Below are 21,518 nucleotides of genomic sequence, written 5' to 3'. Positions count from 1 at the left end.
TTCCTCCCTGCCTGACTGGTACATACTTATCAAGGACACTCAATAGTTTCTCCTTGAACAAGCTCCACATATCAATTGCGCCCTTGCCTTGAAGCGTATTTTTCCAAGCCACGCATCCTAAGTCGTGCCTCACTGCATCATAATTTCCCTGCCCCCAGCTATAACTCTTGCCCTGTAGTGCACACTTATCCCTCTCCATCACTAGAGTAAAAGTCACCGAATTGTGGTCACTGTCCCCAAAGTGCTCACCTACCCCCAATTCTAACACCTGGCCTGGTTCGTTACCCAGAACCAAATCCAGTATGGGCTCACCTCTTGTTGGCCTGTCTACATATTGTGTCAGGAAACCCTCATGTGTGGCAAATTTTCAAGGAGCTATTGACTTTAATTCCGAGAACTCTCAGTACATCAGTGCTGTCGAGTCCTGTCATTAACTATACTTTTCCATAGCATTTGCTCTCCTAAAGTGCAACACCTTATACTTATCTGGAATAAACCCCATCTGCCATTCCATCCAGCCCTGAGGACCGAACCACTTTCAGAAATGCTAATCACTTTAATACTTTCTCTCTTGTTACATTTATTTGGAATTCTTACTGGAACTACAGTATATGTATAATTTCGCCCTTTATGACGACACACTTGATATCCAATCATATCCAATCTGCCTTCAACACATGAGTTACCTTTGTAAATATTTTTTGGGTCCTTTTCTATCCTTAGTTATCCTTTTATTTGTAGTGTATTGATAAACCATCTTTTGGTTCTCTCTCATTTTAATTTATGTACTTTCATGCCGTTTCTTTGATTTCTTAATTTCCCTTTTGATTTCACCTTCTATTCTCCTCTTGGCTTTCTGCAGTATTTATTTTTGGGTGCCTGATGTAAACTTTTCTATTCTCTCCCATCCTGCCCTGTAAACCCCTTGATATCCAGAAGGCTCTAGGTTTTCTCAGCCCACCTTCTTTTTTGGAAATATGTTTACTCTGAACTTGTTTGTTTTCCCCTTTGAATGCCCACTGCTGTGACATTGACTCATCTTTGAGGAACTGCATCCAGTTAACTTTTGCTAAATCATTCAGCTCAGTAAAACAGAATGGCTTTAACTTCAGTTAAAACTTATGTGAGACATTTGCTCTTTTCCATGATTAGGTTAAAAAATAACTGAATTATGATCAATATCAAAATAGGTATAGATTGGCATTTTTCAGATTGGAGACGAATTGAAAGTGGTGTTTCCCCAGGGATTGGTATTAGGACCCTTGCTTTTTCTGATGAATATAAACAATTTGGAGATGGGTCCTGACAGCAACATTTATAAACTTGGAGTAGAGTGAATTACGAGGATGACGCTGAGCAATTCCAGATGGTCACTGACAGGCTGGCCAAACAGGCAGACAAATTTCAATGTAGAGTAACGAGAGCTAATGCATTTTGGTAGAACAAACACAGAGACACAATATAGGCTTAACGGTATAACTTTGATGGGAGTACAGGGGTAGAGGGACCCTGGTGTATACATACATGATTTGTTGAAGTTGGAACAGTTAAAGCAGTTTTATAGGATCCTTGGGTTTATAAATATACGTTCTACCTCAAAGCAAGGAAGTGATGCTACCCACCCATACAAATCATTGCTCAGACCACATTGTGTTCACTTCTGAGCACCTTATTTAAGCAAAGATATTAAAGCCCTGGGAGAGTTCAAAGGCGACTTATTAGAATGATACTAGGAATGAAGAATTTTAGATATAAGGAAAGATTAGAGGATTTGGGCTCATTCTCCTTGGAACAGGGAAGATTTAAATAGACAATAGGTGCAGGAGTTGGCCATTCGACCTTTTGAGCCAGCACCACCATTCATTATGATCATGGCTGCTCAACCACAATCAGTATCCTGTTCCTGCCTTATCCCCATAACCGAGCTGAAAAATGTGTTGCTGGAAAAACGCAGGTCAAGCAGCATCAAAGGAGCAGGCGAATCGACGTTTCGGGCATAAGCCCTTCTTCAGGCTTATGTCCGAAACGTCGATTCTCCTGCTCCTTTGATGCTGCCTGACCTGCTGCGCTTTTCCAGCAACACATTTTTCAGCTCTGATCTCCAGCATCTGCAGTCCTCACTTTCTCCTAGTTATCCCCATAACCCTTGATTTCACTGTATTTAAGAGGACTATCCATTTCTTTCTTGAAAGTATGCAGAGATTTGGCCTCCACTGCCTTCTGGGGCAGAGCATTCCATATATCCACCGCTCTCTGGGTGAAGAAGTTTCTCCTCAACTCTGTTCTAAATGGCCTACCCCTTATTTTTAAACTGTGTCCTCAGGTTCTGGATTCACCTGGATTCATCAGCGGAAACATGCTTCCTGCCTCCAGAGTGTCCAATCGTTTAATAATCTTATACATCTCAATCAGATGCCCTCTCAACCTTCTAAACTCAAGTGTATACAAGCCCAGTCACTCCAATCTTTTAACATATGATAGTCCCGCCATTCCGGGAATTGACCTTGTGAACCTTCACTGTACTCCCTCAATAGCCAGAATATCCTTCCTCAAATTTGAAGACCAAAACTGCAATCAATACCCCAGGTGCGGTCTCACCAGGGCCCTGTACAACTACAGAAGGACCTCTTTGCTCCTGTACTCAATTCCTCTTGTTATGAAGGCCAGCATGCCATTAGCTTTCTTCACCTGCCTGCTGTACCTGCATGCTTGTTTTCATTGACTGATGTACAAGAACACCTAGATCTCGTTGTACTTCCCCTTTACCTAACCTGACTCCATTTAGATAGTAATCTGCCTTCCTGTTCTTGTCACCAAAGTGGATAACCACACATTTATCCACATTGAACTGCATTTGCCAAGCATCCGTCCACTCACCTAGCCTGTCCAAGTCACCCTGTATTCTCATAACATCCTCCTCACATTTCACCCTGCCACCCACCTTTGTGTCATCAGCAAATTTGCTAATGTTACTTTTAATGCCTTCATCTTTATCATTAATGTATATTGTAAACAGTTGTGGTCCCAGCACCGAACCTTGTGGTACCTCACTTGTCACCACCTGCCATTCCGAAAAGGACCCGTTTATCACTACTCTTTGCTTCCTGTCAGTCAGCCAATTTTCAATCCAAGTCAGTATTTTGCCCTCAATACCATGTGTCCTTTTTGCTCACTAATCTCCTATGTGGGACTTTATCAAAAGCTTTCTGAAAGTCCAGGTATACTATAACCACTGGCTCTCTCTTGTCCATCTTCATAGTTACATTCTCAAAGATTTCCAGAAAATTAGCCAAGCACGATTTCCCCTTCATAAATCGATGCCGACTCTGACCTATCCTGTTACTGCTATCCAAATGAGTCGTAATTTCATCTTTTATAATTGACTCCAGCATCTTTCTCACCACTGACGTCAGGCTAACCGGTCTATAATTCCCTGTTTTCGCTCTCCCTCCCTTCTGGAAAAGTGGGACAACTTTAACCACCCTCCAATCCGCAGGAACTAATCACTGGAAAATGATTACCAAAGCGTCCACTATTTCTAAAGCTACCTCCTTACGTACCCTGGGATGCAGACCATCAGGTCTCGGGGACTTATCAGCCTTCAGACCCAACAGTCTATCCAACACCATTTCCTGCCTAATATAGATTCCCTACAGTTCATCCATTACCCTCGGTGCTTCAGCCACTATTACATCTGGGAGATTGCTTGTGTCTTCCCCAGTGAAGACAGATCCAAAGTACCTATTCAACTCTTCTGCCATTTCCTTGTTCCCCATAATAAACTCACCCCTTTCTGTCTTCAAGGGCCCATTTTTTTCTTTTCACATACCTAACAAAGCTTTTACTATCCTCCTTTATATTTTTGGCCAGTTTACCTTCGTACCTCATTTTTTTCTCCGTGTATTGCCTTTTTAGTTATCCCCTGTTGCTCTTTAAAAGTTTCCCAGTCCTCTGGCTTCTGGCTTATATTTTGTATGTTGTACATCTTCTCTTTTATCTTTATAAAGTCCTTAACTTCCCTCTTCAGCCACGGCCGCCACTGCCTCCCCTTAGGATCTTTCTTCCTCTTTGGAATGAACTGATCCTGCACCTTCTGCATTATACCCAGAAATACCTGCCATTGTTGTTCCACTGCCATCCCTGCTAGGGTATTGAACCATTGAACTTTGGCCAGCTCCTCTCTCATAGCTCCATAGTTCCCTTTTTTCAACTGCAATACTGACATTTCCGATTCTCCCCCTTCTCTTTCTCCAATTGCAGATTGTAACTCATCATATTATGGTCACTATCTCCTAATGACTCCTTTATTTCGAGGTCTCTGATCAAAACCGGTTCGTTGTACAACACCAGATCCAGAATTGCCTTCTCCCTGGTAGGCTCCAGCACCAGTTGTTCTAAGAATCCACCTCAGAGGCACTCCACAAACTCCCTTTCTTCGGCTCCAGTACCATCCTGATTCTCCCAGTCCACCTGCATGTTGAAATCCTCCATAACAACTGTAGTAATACTTTTGCAACAGGCCAATTTCAACTCCTCATTCAACTTACACCCTACATCCAGACTACTGTTTAGGGGGCCTGTAGATAGGGTCTTTCTACCCTTGGAATTTCTCAGCTCTATCCATACTGACTCTACATCTCCTGATGCTATGTGGTGACCTTACGAGGTGACCTGAGATTAGATTACCTATAGTGTGGAAACAGGCCCTTCGGCCCAACAAATCCACACTGACCCTCCGAAGAGAAACCCACTTCCCCTTATATTTACCCCTGTCTAATCCACCTAACACTGCGGGCTATTTACCTAACCTGCACACCTTTGGCCAGTAGGAGGAAACCGGAGCATCTGGAGGAAACCCACACAGACACGGGGAGAATGTGCAAACTCCACAAAGATAGTTGCCCGATGCGGAAATTGAACTCTGGTCCCTGGCGTTGTGAGGCAGCAGTGCTAACCACTGAGCCACCGTGCCACTTTACTGAGATGTTCAAAAGTATGAACAATTTTGACAGGGTAAAGAAGTCTGTTTCCACCAGTTGGTATGTCAGTAACCAGGGGTCACAATTTCAATATGGTCAGCAAGAGAGCCAGGAGTGAGATGAGGAGAAACTTCTTTACTCAGAGGGTTGTTGGACTTTGGAATGTGCTATTTGGGAGAGTGGTCTCTACTATATTTTGCTGTACATAGTCACAAATTCCTGAATCTGAATAATTCAAAGTACTCTATAATGGAGACTATTAGAATATTCTATTAAGATTTAGGATAGCATTATCGCTAAATACTATATAGGCAAGGAAAACATTTAATCACTGAAAAATATGCATATCTAAATACATTGTCTGAATAAGCTTACACAACCCATTGTCAATTTTGTTTTATTCACCCATGTAACAGGGGTGTCGCTGCCTGCCAGCATTTAGTGCCTATCTGCAGCTGCCCTTGAGGTGGCGAGCTGCCTTCTTGAATCTGAAGTCCACAAAAACCACCCTGAAAATTCAGGGCCTGTACACCACATTGGGAGCAATAGGGCCCATAAAAATAACAAGATGCACAGCAAACAGGAATCCAACTCAATCCAGAGTGTAGACTCATTCTGAGATTCAAACAAATTTTCTAAATTAACTTTACAATACTGAAACCCATTTGTTAATATCATCATCCACAATACCGTAAGGGAGGGAACTCCAAGATTTTGACCCAGTGACAGTGAAGAAATATGCATTTCCAAGTCAGGATGGAAGTGGCATGGAGGGAACTTGCAGGTGTTGGTGTTCCCATGTATCTGCAGGCCTTGCCCTTCTAGATGGAAGTGGTCATGGATTTTGAAGGAACTTGTTGAATTTATATAATGCATCTTCTAAATAATACACACTGCTGTTACAGGTCATCAGTGTTGGATAAAGTACTTGCTTGCGATGTGGTGCCAATCAAATGGGCTGCTTTGTTCTGAATGGTATCAAGCTTGAGTGTTGTTGGAGCTGTATTCATCCAGGCAAGTTGGGAGTACTGACTCGTACCTTATAGATGGAGGATAGGCTTCACGGAGTTAGGAGGTGAGTTACTAGCTTACCTCTGACCTACTCCTGTAGCCACTGTGTTTATGTAGCAGGTCCAGGTATCTTTCTAGTTAATGGTGACCCCCACAATGCTGATAGTAGGAGGGTCAGTGATGGTATCACCATCGAATGTCAAAGGGTGTTGGTTAAATCATCTCTTATTGCAGGCGGTCATTGCTTGGCATTTACTGGTACGATGTAGCACAGAGCCTCAGTGGTTAGCTGCCTCACAACGCCAGGGTACCGGGTTCGATTCCAGCGTCAGGTGGCTGTCTGCATGGAGTTTACATATTCTTCCTCTAGCCGCGTGTTTCTCCTCTGGGTGCTCCTGCTTCTTCCCACAGTCCAAAGATGTGCAAGTTTGATGGATTGGCCATGGGAAATGCACGGTTACAAGGATAGGATAGATCTGGGTGTGGTATTACTAGGAGGGTCGGTGTGACCTTGATGGGCTGAATGGCTTGCTCCCACACTGTTGGGATTCTATGAATGTTACTTGCCACTTAGCAGCCCCAATCCTGGATATTTTCCAAATCTTGTTGCAATTGGACATGGACTGCTTTAATACCTGAGGAGTTGCAAATGGTGCTGAACATTTCACTGATGATTGCATAAATTCCCACTTCTAGGTTTATGATGTAGGGCAGGTCATTGAGGTAGCAGCTGAAGATGTTTGGGCCTGAGGAACTCCTGCAGAGATGTCCCAAATTGGAGATAACTGACCTCCAAAAAATCATTTTCCTACATGCCTGGTATGACTCCAACCAATGGAGGGTTTGCCCTAGATTCCGATTGATTACAGTCTTATTAGACCACCACCTCCTCCCAGATTTAACCCTCCAACTCTGTACCGCCCTCTTGACCTGACTTACTTGTCCATTTTCCTTCTCACCTATCCATGCCACCCTCCCCACCGACCTATCACAATAATCTCCCACATGCATCCACCTATTGCCATCCCACCTACCTTCCTGCACATACCCTCATACTATCTCTCAACGCCCTTCCCCCTCCACATTCCTGATGAAGGGCTTATGCCCAAAACATCAACTCTCCTGCTCCTCAAATGACCTTCTTTGCTTTTTCCAGCTCCACACTTTTCGACTCTCGACTCTTCAGCATCTGCAGTCCTCACTTTCTCCTAGATTTCCTTGATGCCACACTCGGTTGAATGCAGCTTTGATGTCAAAAGCTATCACTCTCTCCTCACCTCTGGAATTCAGTTCTTTGGTCCATATTTGAACGAAGGTTGTCATGAGATCAGAAGCAGAGTAGCCCTGGCGGAACCCAAACTATGCATCATTGAGCAGGTTATTGCTGAGCAGATGCTGCTTGGTAGCACAGTTGGTGACACCTTCCATTGATGATTGACAGTAGATTGACAGGGCAGTAATTGGCAAGTTGTATTTGTTCTTTGTTTTTACATATAGGACATGTCTGAGCAATTTTCCACATTTTTGGGAAGATGTCACTGTTTTAACTGTATTGGAAGACCTTGGCTAAGGTTGGGCAGGTTCTGGAGCACAAGCATTCACTTTCCATGCTAGAACAGTGTCAGGACCTGCAGCCTTTTCAGTATCCAGTGCTTCCAAGCAATCTTGATAACACATGGAGTGAATCAAATTTGCTGAACATTCATCCACTTGGCACTTCTGGCTGAAGATTGCTGCAAATGCTTCAGCCTTATCTTTTGCCCTGATGTTTTGAGTTCTTTCATCATTGAAGATGGGGGTATTAGTGAAGCCTCCTCCTCCAATGATTGTAAAACTGTCCACCACCATTCATGACTGGATGCAGCAGGACTGCATAGCTTAGATTTGATCTGTTGCATGTGGAATCACTTTAGCTCTATCACTTGTTGCGCATGCTGTTTGGCACACAAGGAGTCCTGTTTGGCAGCTTCACCAGACTGATGCCTCATTTTTAGGTATGCCTGCTCTGCTAACGGCATGCCATCCTGCACTCTCCATTAAACTAAAGTTGGTATCCTGTCTTGATGGCAATTATTGAGTGGGGGGATATGACAGGCAATGAGATTGCAAATGATGTGGGAGTACAATTCTGTTGCTGTTGATGGCCCAAAGTGCCTCGTCGATGCCCAGTCCGGAGTTGCAAGGTCTGTTCAAAGTCTGTCCCAATTAGCATTGTGATGGTGCCACACAACACGACAGAGGCTATTCTCAATGTGAAGTTAGACTTCATCTCCATAAGGACTGTGTGGTACTCACTCTTACCGATAATGTTATGGACAAATGCATCTGCAACTGGCAAACTGGTAAGGATAAAGTCAAGTATGCTTTACCCTTGTCAGTACCTTCACTACCTGCCACAGACCCAGTCTTGCAGTTTATGTCCTTTAGGACATGGCCAACTCGATCAGTGGTGCTGCTGCCAAGTGCGCTTGGTGGTGGATATTGAAATCCCCCATCTTGATTTTTGTGTCCTTGCTACCCTCAGTGATTGCTCCAAGTGCTGATTCCTTAGCTGAGAGGGGACAGTACATGGTAATCAGCAGGAAGCTTCCTTGTCCACGTTTAACCTGAAGCAGGAGACTTCATGGAGTCCAGAGCAAATGTTGACAGCCCTCAGGCAACTCCCTTCTGATGGTATAACATTGCGTAGCCAACTCTGCTGGTTGTGTTGTGCTGGTGGGACAAGACATATACATGAATGATGAGATGATGTCTTGAACATAGTCTGTAAGATTTGATTCTGTGAGTATGACAATGTCAGGCTATTGCTTGGTTAGTCAATAAGACAGCTCTCCCTAGTATGAACTAGCCCCCAACTGGAGGACTTTTTCTGCATTTGTCTTTTTCAGTGCCTAAGTTGGTGCTAGGTGGTCTGTCAGTTTTCATTTCTTTGGTGAGACTTCATTGTAATTGATACAACTGAGTGGCTTGCAAGGCCATTTCAGAGGGCAGTTGAGAGTCAACCACATTGCTGTGGGTCTGCAGTCACCTATTGGCCAGACCAGCTAAAGATGACAGATTTCCTTCCCTGATGGACATTAATGAGCCAGAAGGGTTTTTCTGACAATCAACTATGGTTTCTTTGTCATCAGTAAATTCTTAATTCTCGGTATCTTTTCGAACATGAGCCCCCAGAACATTAGCTGAGTTTCTCAATTAATAGTCTCATGATAATACCCATAAGCCATGCTTCTCCTTCTTGGCACATAAGAGTTAGAATCTCTACAGTGTGGAAACAGACCCTTTGGCCTGACAAGTCCACACTCTCCCTCCGAAGAGTAACCCACCCAGACTCATTCCCCTACTTTATATTTCCCTCTGATAAATGCATCTAACCTACATGTCCCTGAACACTATCGGCAATTTAGCATTGACAATTCACCCAACCTTCACATCTTTGGAGTGGGAGGAAACCGGAGCACCTGGAGGAAACCTGGGTCCCTGGCATTGTGAGGCAGCGGTGCTAACCACTGAGCCATCGTGCTGCCCCGAAAGTGTACCAACTACTCTGTCCCAAACTCCTGCTCACATTTACAATAAGTAGCTTATATTATCTTTTCACAATGCAATGATACTTTCTCGTCAGTGCTGGTATTGCCACACTTCAGCTTTGGATATCCCAGAACCTGAATCTGCTCCAACCAACTCTACTTCTAACATTAAACCTTAAATAGCTAGGAATCTGATCACAGCCAAAGTATTTCATACTCCTTAAGCCCATTTCACCGGATGGCTACAAATACTCTTAACGTCTATGAGACAGTCCACAGAAGATTGACAAACATGAACTTCTTCTTAAGTTTGTTCAATGACACTTTCTTGAAGGAAATAACATAGATTTGCGTTAAGGCATTGAACATGTAAATGAAATACACCTCTATTGTTTCAGCTGGAAGATTCTCTACACCAGGCATCAAACAATCCAGAAGTGGACTGATATCGTCAATTCCATCAGTGATCAACTGTCTATGCCTTTTCAAAATGTCCACAGCTTTACTTTCCTCGTCACTCACTGGAAAAGATCAGGAAACAAAAGTCAGTCTGTACCTTCAGCTAAGAAGTGTATTTACTTCAAAATGAGACTGTGTATAAGATTGAAACACACAAATGTTTAAAACCACATTCATGAGAAACTTTACATCAACCAATTTTTCACATCTGTGATTCCACTGCTGTTGCTGAATTGAGCACATTGAATAACTGAGATCAGTGTGGAGCGAATTATAATTACTTCTCATACAAATTGTTCCGTAAACCTAACACAGAATCTGATGAACATTCACTATGGTAAGATTTAAATCAGAAATTTAAATGTCGCTGTCAATACCAGGATCACCTGCATATCTAAAATCTCAATTTTAGATATGCCACTGGGCAAGCTTTCATTGGAGCATGTATTGTTTCAGACGTGTGTGAATTTGTAAACAATTTTAATCAACATATTTTTGTTGTTAATGGTCATACACAGTAGGATTCTTACCTTTCCCTGAAATCACTTTTATGGTACAGAACTGTGTGCTTAAATTACTTTTGCCTGATCAACACAGGCTATATCAAAAAACAGCTGCATTCACCTGCTATCATAGCTGGGAATTTTCTTGGCTTAGTTTTGTTACCTTGTGTCAATTGATACAAGGAGAAAGTGAGGACTGCAGATGCTGGAGATCAGAGCTGAAAAATGTGTTGCTGGAAAAGCGCAGCAGGTCAGGCAGCATCCAAGGAGCAGGAGAATTGATGTTTCGGGCATAAACCCTTCTTCAGGCTGCCTGACCTGCTGCGCTTTTCCAGCAACACATTTTTCAATTGATACAAGCTTTGATAAAGGGTCAGTTAGACTCGAAACGTCAGCTCTTTTCTCTCCTTACAGATGCTGCCAGACCTGCTGAGATTTTCCAGCATTTTCTCTTTTGGATACAAGCATCAGCATTGGCCAATGGTTTATGGAGTATTCTTTCAGCTCCAAATTTCAGAATCTGCAGAGATCTTTGGCAGGCTGTACAATGTTGTTGCACCACATTAGAAATTACAGAGGCAGATATGCATCTTTAAACGCTTTCTCAAAAAGGGTAACAAATAAATCTCTGGTTTATTTTCCTGCCCATTTTGATCCAAGAACTCAAAGCAGATTCATCTGGTAAATAAGCCATAGCATGAAACAAGCCATTTTACATGAAAGATTTTTCAAGCAAGATTGAAGGGAATCCCATGAACAATAGAAACATACTCTCAATAAAATACATAATCACAATATTTATAAAAATTCAGCCAATAATTGGTCATTATAATGCATTTCATTATTATCAAATATAAGTACTTTTTCAAACATAGTAGCTCTCAACAGTCACCTTTTCCCCTTTCATCAGGTGGGTTATTTCATTAATTGACAATCTTGTTCTAGTCTCACCAGATAAAATGAGTCGGAGACTTTCCGATTCTCTTTGCAGCTTATCTAGCAGGGCATGCAGCTTTGGCATGCCTTCTTTCATTCGGATGAGCAGTTTCCAGACTGTGAGAGCTGCCAATGTTTGCTTCTCTAGTACTCCTTCCATCAAATTGCTGACACAGGCAACCACATCTTTTTCTTTAATAAGATCTTCAATACTCTGTCAGCAACAAAAATGTTAAATATTAAATCACTTCAACTCACACGTGGCACCTTTGCAACACCTCGACACAAAAGCGAAGTTGCAGTACTCACAAGTAAGTGTGTGGTGCATTTTCACTGGCTGCTGATTGTCGTACCATAGCAACTACAGCAACAAAACTGGCTGGCACTGCACTGCCAGAGTTACTGTGCCTAGCATTTAATGAAGATTAGAAAAAGAACAATAGCAATTTACTACTCCAACTTGCCAGCTGTACTTTGCTCAGAGAATCCATTGTTAATATTCAACAGAACTCCAAAAATGAATCCATTAACAAGGCAACTGAAACTGCACTGAAGTTGAATTAAAAGCTGTACATACATTACAGGTTCCACCTTTGTTAATTTTTAAAAATTTAAACCTTTTTTAAATTTCCACTGAGAAGGGTGAGGTGGTGGAATGGGTTAAAAGATAGAGTAGATGAAATTCTGATCAGCCATTATAGTAAGGAACACTTTCTCAGTTCCAACTTTGAGACTGCCTTGAAGAATTAAATGAAGAGTGTGGAATATTGCTGCACAAGATCATCTGACCACAGCCACATATATTAAATACAGAATGATTAAACTGTAATATTAACAAGATAAATGCACACGCTTAGCAGATCAAACTTGACATATATAAAAACAAAGAGAAAATGCATTAATTTGTCAGATAAAATAAGCTACAGCTGTCATGAAGCGAATGACCCATCTTCACAGTATTGTGAGCTCCAGTTCATCGTGCAACAGAACTTAGAACAGACAGCAACTTTGGATGTTCCAAAAAAATTTAAATTGAAGAAGCATTTTCAATAAGCAGAGAACTAAAGTCAAATCTGTATACTTAACTAAATTCATCATCTCATCCAATCCTCCCCAAGCTATCCTTCACATTTGTACCCATTTCTACACCTTCCCTCACCACACCACACAATCCCCATCTGTCCAAAGCCACCCTTGTTCCACTTCCATTCTAACATTGATCTTGCTTCCACACTCCTTCCAGCAGCATTTCTCAGTTACATTTTGGAAAATCAAATTAAAGTCTGGCAGAATCAGTTATTTCTCAACCAAATGGATGGAAGGAGTGACCCAAGTTACAGCAGTGAAGGGGGCAAGAGCACTTTCTCAACTTCCACACTATCCTGTTTGCTGACCTATGCCAGGATGGAACTGCTCGCTGAGCAGATAGTCATTGCCGAGAGGATTGTAGATAACATTTGCACAAGCTTGTTGACCAATTACTATATGCTAACATCATTTGCGTAAAGTATGAATCCTGGTGCTTCTCTCTGATTTACACCAACTTTCAAACCAGGATAACTACTTCACAGCTGTCAGGAAAATCTGCACAAATCTTTTCTGATGCACGCAGACAGACTCCATCTTTGCACGAGGATAGCAGCAACCACTGGCAACTGCAAGTTTTTCACATTCTCCAGTCAGGTGTGCCATACATGCACCAAACTCCATAACCTCCAAACACAAGTAACAATCACCCTACTCAGTGAAATTCCATTTTTCAGTGAGGAATTTTAAAATGAGCAGTTAGCAACTATCTCCCTGAAGATATTAGCAATACAGAGATTAGGAGGAGCTAAATGTGGTTGCAAGCAGATGATCGTACAGCTCAATCCAGTTGCCTGTATGAGTTGGATCACAAAAATGAACTACTCGTCACTGAATATTACGAAGATGTTTTAACGATCTAATTAACCAACCTGTTCCATAAGCGTAGAACAACACATGCTTTAAACTGAACAATTAAGATTAATTTCCATTGACAAACATCAACTGCTGCAGTTTTTACCAGATATTAAATGCTATATTCAGAATCCAATCACATTTGTAACCCACAGGGCTGAATTAATTTGATGCAGAAATTATTCTAAAATTATGAAGTTTCTCTAATAGCTTTAAATACAAGTCATAGATACTGATTAAAACAGTACACTTTCACTTTAAATACAGCAGAGGAAAAATACATTAGTTATAATACAGTGATACTTTTGAAACGGACTTGCATTCAACAACAGATTGTGAACAGATTGCTATCTCTTTTAAAGATAGGTGCACAGTTTCTACGAAAACTCTACCAGTCCCAAGGCAACAAAACAGTTGATACTTTAAGGGAACATAAATAATTGGAAACACATTGCAAAGAACCTACACACAATGCATTTTAAAAGAAAATGGTTCATGATACTTCATAGCATACATTGGCATTCATAGTTATGGAGTATAGTGGGATTTGAGCCAATAAGTTTTGAATTGCAAGTGTGGTAACACAGCCACTAAATTCCTGTATCCTTCTTAACATTGACATCCAATGTTATAATAGTGGGTTTCTGAGATAGGAAGGAAAGATGGCACTCTACAGAGACACCAACACAGTAAATTAGATATACAAAGCTGAGACCAGTGGAGCTTCAGATTATTAGATTAGATTAGATTAGATTAGATTAGATTACCCACGCAGACACGGGGAGAACGTGCAAACTCCACACAGTCAGTCGCCTGAGGCGGGAATTGAACCCGGGTCTCAGGTGCTGTGAGGCAGCAGTGCTAACCACTGTGCCACCGTGCCGCCCACGGTGTATGTTTGTTTTCAGAAACGTTTCTTGATTTACAAACTCCATGCTCAATACTAGGGAGAGGATTCCCTCTCATAATAACCAGGGATATTCTCTGAACACATCGACTTTTTGCTGCTGCTTGACTAGAAGGTAATAGCTTTTGAAGATATGAAACATTTTTTAATTTGACTCATACAGAGGTCCTGCTCCTTACAGTTTCATTGTATGCACCTGTTGTTAACGCACAAATCAAGTCATTTGACAAATGAATTTAAAGAGTGAAACAAAAGAGTGTCCATCTCACCAATCCAGATAGCACTGTATCCAAAGAAAAACCATATTAGCTGGTATCTCAAAAAAACCCCACAATAACATTGCCTAATTTTTCGATGCTGCATGCTGCCTGGTTGGTTGTATTTTATGGTTGCTTTATAATTGTCAAATGGTGAAAATCTGCATCTCATTAAAGGGGCCACTTCTTAAGCAATCTGTTCGCTACAGCATAGCAAGTTCTGGACTGCTGCGTGGCCATGCACACAATAGCTGGTTGGAAATGCTGACGCAGACCACATCCTACCTGACCGTACAAAAATAAATTTATTTCTTACCTCTTTTTCGCCATCAGATATATCCTCGGCAACAGACAGGATGTTACGCAGAGGCTGAAGATCAGTTACTGCATCAACAATGTTATCTTGATGTCGCCTCAGCAAGTCCAACCCATAATCTTCTGGGGTCTTCGCTTCTGTGGAGAAATTTAAATATTTTTACCAGCCCAAAACTTCCTTCTCTACTCTTCGTTTCTTCCAACAAACACTCATTTCCAATGTTATGGCAAGAGACAACTTTCAAAGATAGGAAACATTTTTCGATTTGACTCATTATTATATCCTGCTTCCTACTGTCTCATTATATAATAACACCTCGCATTTACATAGCACCTTTGAAGCTGTTTTATAAAGGCGCAAGGAAAGAGGACCACAAAACGATAACAGTAGAAACTGGGAATGAGTAAAGACCAGAAAGTTGGCCTTTTTACAGCTTAGAAAACAAAACTTAAAAATGAGCTTTACAGAGCTATATATTCAAGTGCTATTACCATGTAATTAAGGAGCCGTAGATAAGTAAAAATGGTTCAGTCTGTATTTACAGTTAGTCTGAGAGAGAATCCCTCTCCATAAGACAGGGCACAATCTACGATAACACCAGCTGTGCGCCAAGGAAGAACTAACTTTATGGACCGCAAAAGGATAGGTCTGCAGGCAGAGAAAAGTTTTTTTTTGACTGGATGTAAGGGAAGATTCTAAGGGAGGAAAAGGATAGAGTGAAACTAAAATAGCTTGCACTTATACAGCACTTTTAACTTAATTAGAAGTGTGTTACAAGGTAGTAACAATCAAAACTTGACTTGAGGGTGGCACAGTGGCTCAAAGGGCAGTATGGTGGCTCAGTGGTTAGCACTGCTGCTTCACAGTGAAAGGGACCCAGATTCAATTCCTGCCGTGGGTGACTGCCTGTGTGGAGTTTGCACATTGTTCCCGTGTCCGCATGAGTTTCCTCCGTGTGTTCCGGTTTCTCCCACAGTCGTAAGAACAAAGTAGGTATGGTGAATAAGTTTGCAGATAACACCAAAACTGAAGGTGTAGTGGACAGTAAAGGAGGTTACCTCAGAGTATAACGGGATCTTGATCAGATGGGCCAATGGGCCAAGGTGTGGCAGATGGGGTTTACTTTAGATAAATGTGAAATGCTGAATTTTGGATAGGCAAATCATGGCAGAACTTATACACTTTTTGGTAAGGTCCTAAGGAGTGTGGCTGAATAAACAGACTTTTGAGTGCAGGTTCATACTTCATTGAAAGTGGAGTCACAGATCGAGACGATAGTGAAAGTGGCATTTAGTATGCGCCTTTATTCGTCAGTGCATTGAGAATAGGAGTCATGCAGTAGCTGTACAGGACATTTTGGGAATACTGTGTCAATTCTGGTCTCCCTGCTAAAGGAAAGATGTTGCGAAACTTGAAAGGGTTTAGAAAAAATTTACAATGATGTTGCCAGGGTTGGAGGGGTTGAGCTATAGGGAGAGGCTATTTTCCCTGGAGCATCTGACAAGGTCTTTTCCCTGCGATGGGGGAGTCCAAAACTAGAGGGCATAGGTTTAAGGTAAGAGGGGAAAGATTGAAAAGGGACCTAAGGGGCAACATTTTCATGCAGAGGGTGCTGTGTGCATGGAATGAGCAGAAGTGGTATAGCCTGGTACAATTATAACATTTAAAAGGCATCTGAATCAAGTGGGACTAGATTTATGTAGGATACCTGATCAGCTTGGATGAGTTGGATTTAAGGGTCCGTTTTCATGCTGTGTATCTCTATGGCTTTATGTGCAGATTAGGTAAATTGGCCATGCTAAATTGCCCTTAGTGTCCAGAAATGTGTAGTTAGGTAGATTAGCCATGAGAAATGTAAGGCTATGGGGATAGGGTCAGCGATGAGTCTGGATGGGATGCTCTTTGAAGGGTTGGTGCATACTTGATGGGCTAAATGGCCTTCCACACTTAAGGATTCTATGAAAAGACATCAATCAACATGAGGAAACACAAGGTCAGATTGCCAGAGGTGCAAGTACAATTTAGGGAGTAACAGCAAAAGAATCAGAGATGTTTAGGAAAAGAATCTCATATTGACCACTAATGATGAAACCTTGAAAATTAGGAATGCGCAAGAAGACAGAATTGGCAAAATGGACACTATGACAGAGGCTCAGAGATAAGAAGTGATGAGCCACGGGCACACTTGGATACAAGGATATGAATTATCATTTACATAGTGTGGATGTTGCTGACTAGGCCATCACGTATTAGCCATCCTAACTGCCATGGAGAAGACAGTGTTGAGTTAGAACAGAACAATAGAGCATAGCACAGGCCATTCAGCTGTTAATGTTGTGCCGACCTTTTATCCTCCTAAGATCAAACTAACCTATATATCCTTCATTTTACTATTATCCATGCGCCTATCCAAAAGTCGTTTAAATATCCCTAACGTATCTGACTCTTTTACTACCGCTGGCAGTGCATTCCATGCATCCACCACTCTCTGCGTAAATAACCTACTTCTGACATCCCCCCCCTTAAACCTTCCTCCAATCACCCTTAAACCTTCCTCCAATCACCAGAAAATTATGCCCCCTCATGATAACCATTTCCACCCTGGGAAAAAAAGTCTCAGACTATTCACATTATCTACGCCTCTCATCATCTTGTACACCTCTATCAAGTCCCTCTCACCTTTCTTCATTGCAATGAGAAAAGCCTTCGCTCCCACAACCTTTCTTCAGAAGACATGCCCTCCAGTCCACAAGCAGCATTCTGGTAAATCGCCTCTGCACCCACTCTAAAGCTTCCACATTTTTCCTATAATGAGGCAACCAGAACTGAACAGAATAGTTCAAGTGTGGTCTAACCAGAAGTCTATAGAGCTGCAGCATAATCTCCCGGCTCTTAAATTCAATCCCACCCTTCTAATGAAAGCCAACATACCATATGCCTTCTTAACAACCCTATCAACTTGGGTGGCAACTGAGAGGGATATATGGACATGGGCCCCAAGATCCATCTGTTCCTCCATACTGCCAAGAATCCTGCCTTTAACCCTGTAATCTCCATTCAAATTCAACCTTCCAAAGTGAATCACTTCACACTTTTCCAAGTTGAACTCCATCTGCCACGTATCAGCCCAGCTCTGTATCCTGTCAATGTCCTGTTGCAACCTGGAACAGCCCTCCACTCGATCCACCACTCCACCAACCTTTGTCATTGGCAAACGTATTTACCCACCCTTCCACTTCCTCATTCAAGTCATTTATAAAAATCATAAAACAGCAGAGGTTCCAGAACAGATCTCTATAGAACACCACGGGTCACTGAGCACTAGGCTGAATGCTTTCCATCTACTCCCACCCTCTGTTTTCTATGGGCCAGCCAATTCTGTATCCAGACAGCCAGATTTCCTGGCATCCCATGCTTCCTTACTTTCTGAATGAGCCTACCATGGGGAATCTTATCAAACACCTTGCTAAAATCCATGTACACCACCTCCATTGCTCTGCCTTCATCAATGTGTTTTGTCACATCCTCAAAGTATTCAACAAAGCGTGTGAGGCATCACTTGCCATCAAAGCCATGCTAACTGTCTCTAATGAAACTATGGTTTTCTAAATAATCATAAATCTTGTGTCTCAAAATTCTCTCCAATAATTTGCCCACCACAGATGTAAGACTGACTGGTCTGTAATTCCCAGGGCTGTCGATAATCCCTTTCTTGACAAGGGAAATAATCTGACACTACCACTATGGACAGTGAGGATGCAAAGATCATCGCCAAAAGTGTAGGAGTCTCTTCCCTCAATTCCTGTAGTAACCTTGGGCATACCTCATCTGATCCAGAAGGCTTATTTTTTCCTTACCTTTTCAAAACTTTTAGTGCATCCTCCTTCTTAACATCAACGTGTTCGAGCATATCAGCCTATTTCACGCGGTCCACACAAATGACAAGGTCCCTCTCAACAGTGAATACTGAAACAAAGTACTCACTAAGGACCTCCCGACCTCCTCCGATTCCAGGTGCAAGTTCCATCCACTATTCCTGATCAGCCCGACCCTCATTCTAGCCATCCTCTTGTTCCTCATCTAAGTGTAGAATGCCTTAGGGTTTTCCTTAATCCTACCCACTAAAGCTTTTTCATGCCCCCTTCTAGCTGCCCTAAGTCCATTCTTCAGTTCCTTCCTGGCTACCTTGTAACCCTCTAGAGCCCTGTCTGATTCTTTCCTCCTCAACTTTCTTCCTCTTGACTAGATCTTCCTCATGACTAGATCTTCTACACCCCTTGTCACTCAAGATTCCTTCACCCTCTCATCCCTTCCTTGACTCAGTGGGACAAACCTGTCCAGCACTATCAGCAAATGCTCCCTAAACAACCTCCACATTTCTGTTGTGCATTTTCCTGAGAACATCTGTTCCCAATTTATGCACCCCAGTTCCTGCCTAATAGCATTCTAATTCTCCCTCCACCAATTAAATACTTTCCCATAAGATGTGCTCCTATCCATCTCCACAACTATACTAAGGGTCAGGGAGCTGTGATCACTATCATTGAAATGCTCTCCCACCAAGAGATCTGACACCTGACCTGGATCATTGCCAAGCACCAAATCCAATATGGCCTCCCCTCTAGTCAGCCTATCTACATATATTGCAGTCCATGATGTGCAGGGACATACAAAATGCTGTTATTGAAGGAGTTCTAGGATTTTGACCTGGTGACAGTGAATATTTCCAAGTCAGGATGGTGAGTGTCCTGAAGGCCATCTAGTTTGTGGAGGTGTTCCCATGCATCTGCTGCCCTTGTCTTTCTTGGTAGCAGAGATTGTATGGTTGTAAAGTGATGTATGGATCATTTAAACTGAGAATTTTAAATTAAATTGAATCTTAAATTCAAAATGCCTCTTAACCTGGAGCTAATTGGCCACACTAAATTGCCCATAGTGTTAGGTGCAGGGGTAAATGTAGGGGAATGGGTCTGGGTGGGTTGTGCTTCGGCAGGTCAGTGTGGACTTGTTGGGCCGAAGGGCCTGTTTCCACACTGTGAGTAATCTAATCTAATTTAATGTTGGTCAGTAAGCAAAAGTCAGATTAGTGAGCTTGGTCTTTTGCAAGTAAGGACTCATTCTAAATCTTGCATGTGTTGTGGTTTGCAGAGGTTGGAAGGTCAGCTGGAATAACATTGGATGAGTCAAGTCTGGAGGCAAAAGTAAAAGAGATGAGGGTCCCTTCAGCAGTGCATGGGTTGAGACAAGAGAGGATGAGTGATATGCAAAGGCAGTGTAGGTAATCGAGAGGATATGGAATTGGAAATTTAGCTCTGGATCAAATTGAACACTATGGTTGTAAAGGGTTTCCTTCAGCCTCAGCCAAGTAGGTTTTCAGAGGAAGTATCTTCAGATAATGGAGATCAGGTGAATGGAAGAACGTCTTCCACATTGGCAAGAATTGTGGAGAAAAGTGGGAGTTTCAGAAGAAGGAATCAGAGGAAGTGTTCAGATGATTGCCCAACTGGAAAAAGACACTGCAACACAGAAGTGAGGATATAATGGAATTTAAACACAAGGAAGTGTGTTTAATTTTCAGGCATTGGGTAAAAATCCAGAAGCTACAAGGATGCCTACAACACATCTATCACCAATCTTTTGCTGTGGCTCGTCTCGCGTCCATGCACTGAAAACTGCTAATTTGGCCAAAAGTCAATTAAGCTGTTAGTAAGATTGTGAAAAGGAGTCACAATGTCGGCAAATAAGAATCAGTAACGAGAGGTCATGCTTTCAAGGTGAGAGGTGGAAAGTTTAAGGGGGATACACGCAGCAAGTACTTCACACAGAGGATGGTGGGCGTTTGGAACGCGTTGCCAGCAGACGTGGTAGAGGCAGGCATGGTAGATTCATTTAAGATGCGTCTGGACAGATGCATGAGTAGGTGAGGAGAAAAGGGATACAAATGCTTAGGAATTGACTGACAGGTTTAGACAGTACATTTGGATCGGCTCAGGCTTGGAAGGCTGAAGGGCCTGTTCCTGGGCTGTAAATTTTCTTTGTTCTTTGTTCCTCAAAAATGTAATTTTCTGCATTAATTTACATCCTTCACTAAAATGCAACATACAGCAAGAAATTTCCTAGTCTTTCCAGCCATGGCTAGAGGCAACTTTTACATTATACTGGAGATCTAACATAATCTACTGAAATTGAACGTCAATTTTTTTAAAGCAGCAAATATTTTAAAAGTCAAAAGCTTTGAGAAGAATGGGCGAGACAGGAATCAAACATGCAGAACTATTGTACATCACTACTTTGTCACTCATTCTCAAATAACAAATATCAAAGCAGCCTCTTTTGTTTACTGTAGCACCCACTCCGCTGTCTCTGCAAATCCTCCATTACATACATTCCGCATCCTCAATTAAACAACCTCGTTGCTTTGTAAATTGTGCTTCCATGTACTTCTGCTGCTTTATCAAATAAACCCTGCCTCAAATCCCTAGATTTATATTTCATTACCTCGATTAAGAAAGTGACTAAAAAGGTAAATGAATACATAAGGAATGATTACATAATGAACACATGAATACATCCGAAAAACCTTTATAAAATATTAGTTTTGGCCATAACTGGAGTTGTGTGTCCAATTGTGAGCATCACATTTTAATATAGATGTCTAGGCTTTAGACAGAGTGCAAAA

At 42.0% G+C, this 21,518-nt stretch overlaps 1 protein-coding gene across 1 annotated transcript in view; it reads right to left on the bottom strand.

The window, feature by feature from the left end:
- The window catches only part of zbtb40 (zinc finger and BTB domain containing 40), a 105,467-nt gene that overhangs the window by 57,679 nt on the left and 26,270 nt on the right, over positions 1–21,518 (bottom strand). Inside the window, exons 7-9 of the mRNA XM_043675396.1 lie at positions 14,840–14,976; positions 11,434–11,632; positions 9,905–10,041 (exon numbers count right to left, since the gene is read on the bottom strand). Of these exons, the coding sequence (XP_043531331.1) occupies positions 9,905–10,041; positions 11,434–11,632; positions 14,840–14,976 (473 nt within the window). The remainder of the gene's footprint in view (positions 1–9,904; positions 10,042–11,433; positions 11,633–14,839; positions 14,977–21,518) is intronic.

This window comes from Chiloscyllium plagiosum, chromosome 34, assembly GCF_004010195.1.
Source record: "Chiloscyllium plagiosum isolate BGI_BamShark_2017 chromosome 34, ASM401019v2, whole genome shotgun sequence".
Lineage (NCBI taxonomy): Eukaryota > Metazoa > Chordata > Chondrichthyes > Orectolobiformes > Hemiscylliidae > Chiloscyllium > Chiloscyllium plagiosum.
This window is presented reverse-complemented; position numbering and strand designations above follow the sequence as displayed.